This window comes from Berghia stephanieae, chromosome 5 (assembly GCF_034508935.2).
Source record: "Berghia stephanieae isolate SIO BIC M18660-M18661 chromosome 5, UCSD_Bste_1.3, whole genome shotgun sequence".
Classification (NCBI taxonomy): Eukaryota; Metazoa; Mollusca; class Gastropoda; order Nudibranchia; family Aeolidiidae; genus Berghia; species Berghia stephanieae.
The window spans coordinates 74,968,029-74,969,685 of NC_088364.1; the positions used below are offsets into that span (position 1 = coordinate 74,968,029).

At 38.6% G+C, this 1,657-nt stretch overlaps 1 protein-coding gene across 1 annotated transcript in view; it reads left to right on the top strand.

Moving 5' to 3' along the window:
• Nucleotides 1–1,330, top strand: part of LOC144974015 (prolyl 4-hydroxylase subunit alpha-1-like) — a 29,288-nt gene extending 27,958 nt beyond the window's left edge. The window contains exon 8 of the mRNA XM_078916905.1: nucleotides 1,077–1,330. Within this exon, the coding sequence (XP_078773031.1) occupies nucleotides 1,077–1,211 (135 nt within the window). The 3' untranslated portion in view covers nucleotides 1,212–1,330. The remainder of the gene's footprint in view (nucleotides 1–1,076) is intronic.
• The last annotated feature ends 327 nt before the right edge of the window (nucleotides 1,331–1,657 follow it).

The window sequence follows — 1,657 nt, forward strand, 5'->3', positions numbered from 1 at the left end:
ATATATATATATATGTGTGTGTGTGTGTGTGTGTGTGTGTGTGTGTGTGCGTGCGGGGAGATGCAAGGTCTGGGCCGGACGTCCCGCTTGCTGAAAGGAAATCGATTTGCATTTCGAACCCAACACCTCTCATTTCCAGGTGCATTGATCGCCGCGTAATCCTGTCTGACAGACATTACTGCATATGGCATCTTATGTATTATTGTGTCCATAACAGCACCTTCCCGAGGTGTTCCCTGTTTCTACTGAGTTTGTTAGGGGCGCGACCGAGTACCCGGCGTCGGTATAACCGGGCTAGGGAGTAGGTGGGACCCCTTCCTCTTAAGGTGCAGGAGACAGAACCCAACGGTGAGTGGTACACGCTCTGCTCCTCACCCACCCACCTAACACTCATTCTGTAGTGTGGTGTCCTCTGTATGTCCTTACTTTTCTTAATCTACCCCTATAGTTCATACTTGTTCCTAGTGCTGTAACTTTAAGACTTCTATACTCCATCTTTGGTCAGCCTGTGGCCCATGTCTTCTGTATGACTATCTGTGATTAATTGTAATCATGTATCCTTCTTAAAAAATGGAGATTTTTAGTGGAAAGGGCTGGTATCCCTCTGTTTAAGGCCCACAGAATCTCTCATCGACACAAATGCCCCAGGACGTGACGATCCTCTGTTTATGAAATATGGCCCTTTAAGCAGAAAGAATAACTGAAATAGATAACTGCAAGCCAGGAAACAGTAGGTGGCGGGAAATGGGCGATCGTCAATCATGAAAGAGACTGTGGGAAAGACAGAATGAAGGCTACTTGGCTAAACCCTATAAAAATTAATTATATGAGGAACATACATCTGCAGCTCTACTCCTGATGTTATGACGGCTGACAAGGAAACAGGTTAGGGTGGGAAGAGAGACCAGAGACTCCCCAGCATGCCATGACAATACGTCAGGCACAAGACCGAAGGGCGAGAGCTCAGGTGGTCGCTGGTTCGGATAAGTAAGTAAGTAAGTGTGTGTGCGTGCGTGTATGTGTTCTGTTTATTTGTGGCATATGGTTTTAAACTGTTCTTTTTGATACATTTCCAGGGTAGTGCAATATTCTGGTATAATTTATATCAGAATGGAACGGGAAACTACAATGCATTACATGGTGCCTGCCCGGTGCTGGTTGGCAGCAAATGGATAGGCACCACATGGATTAGGAATATTCCTGTCAGATAGAACTGCGACGAATAGAGAAAAAATGATCAGTGATTATTGGTGTCATTTCGTGGAAATCAATGATTTTTAGTACTGAAGTGTATTGAATCTCTCGTGACCTATTATTATTATTATTATTATTATTATTATTATTATTATTATTATTATTATTATTATTATTATTATTATTATTATTTATTATTATTATTATCATCATCATCATCATTATTATTATTATTATTATTATTATTATTATTATTATTATTATTATTATTATTATTATTATTATTATTATTATCATCATTATTATTATTATCATCATCATCATCATCATCATCATCATCATCATCATCATCATCATCATCATCATCATTATCATCATTATCATCATCATCATCATTATTATTATCATTATCATCATCATCATCATCATTACCATCATCATTACCATCATCATCATTAATATT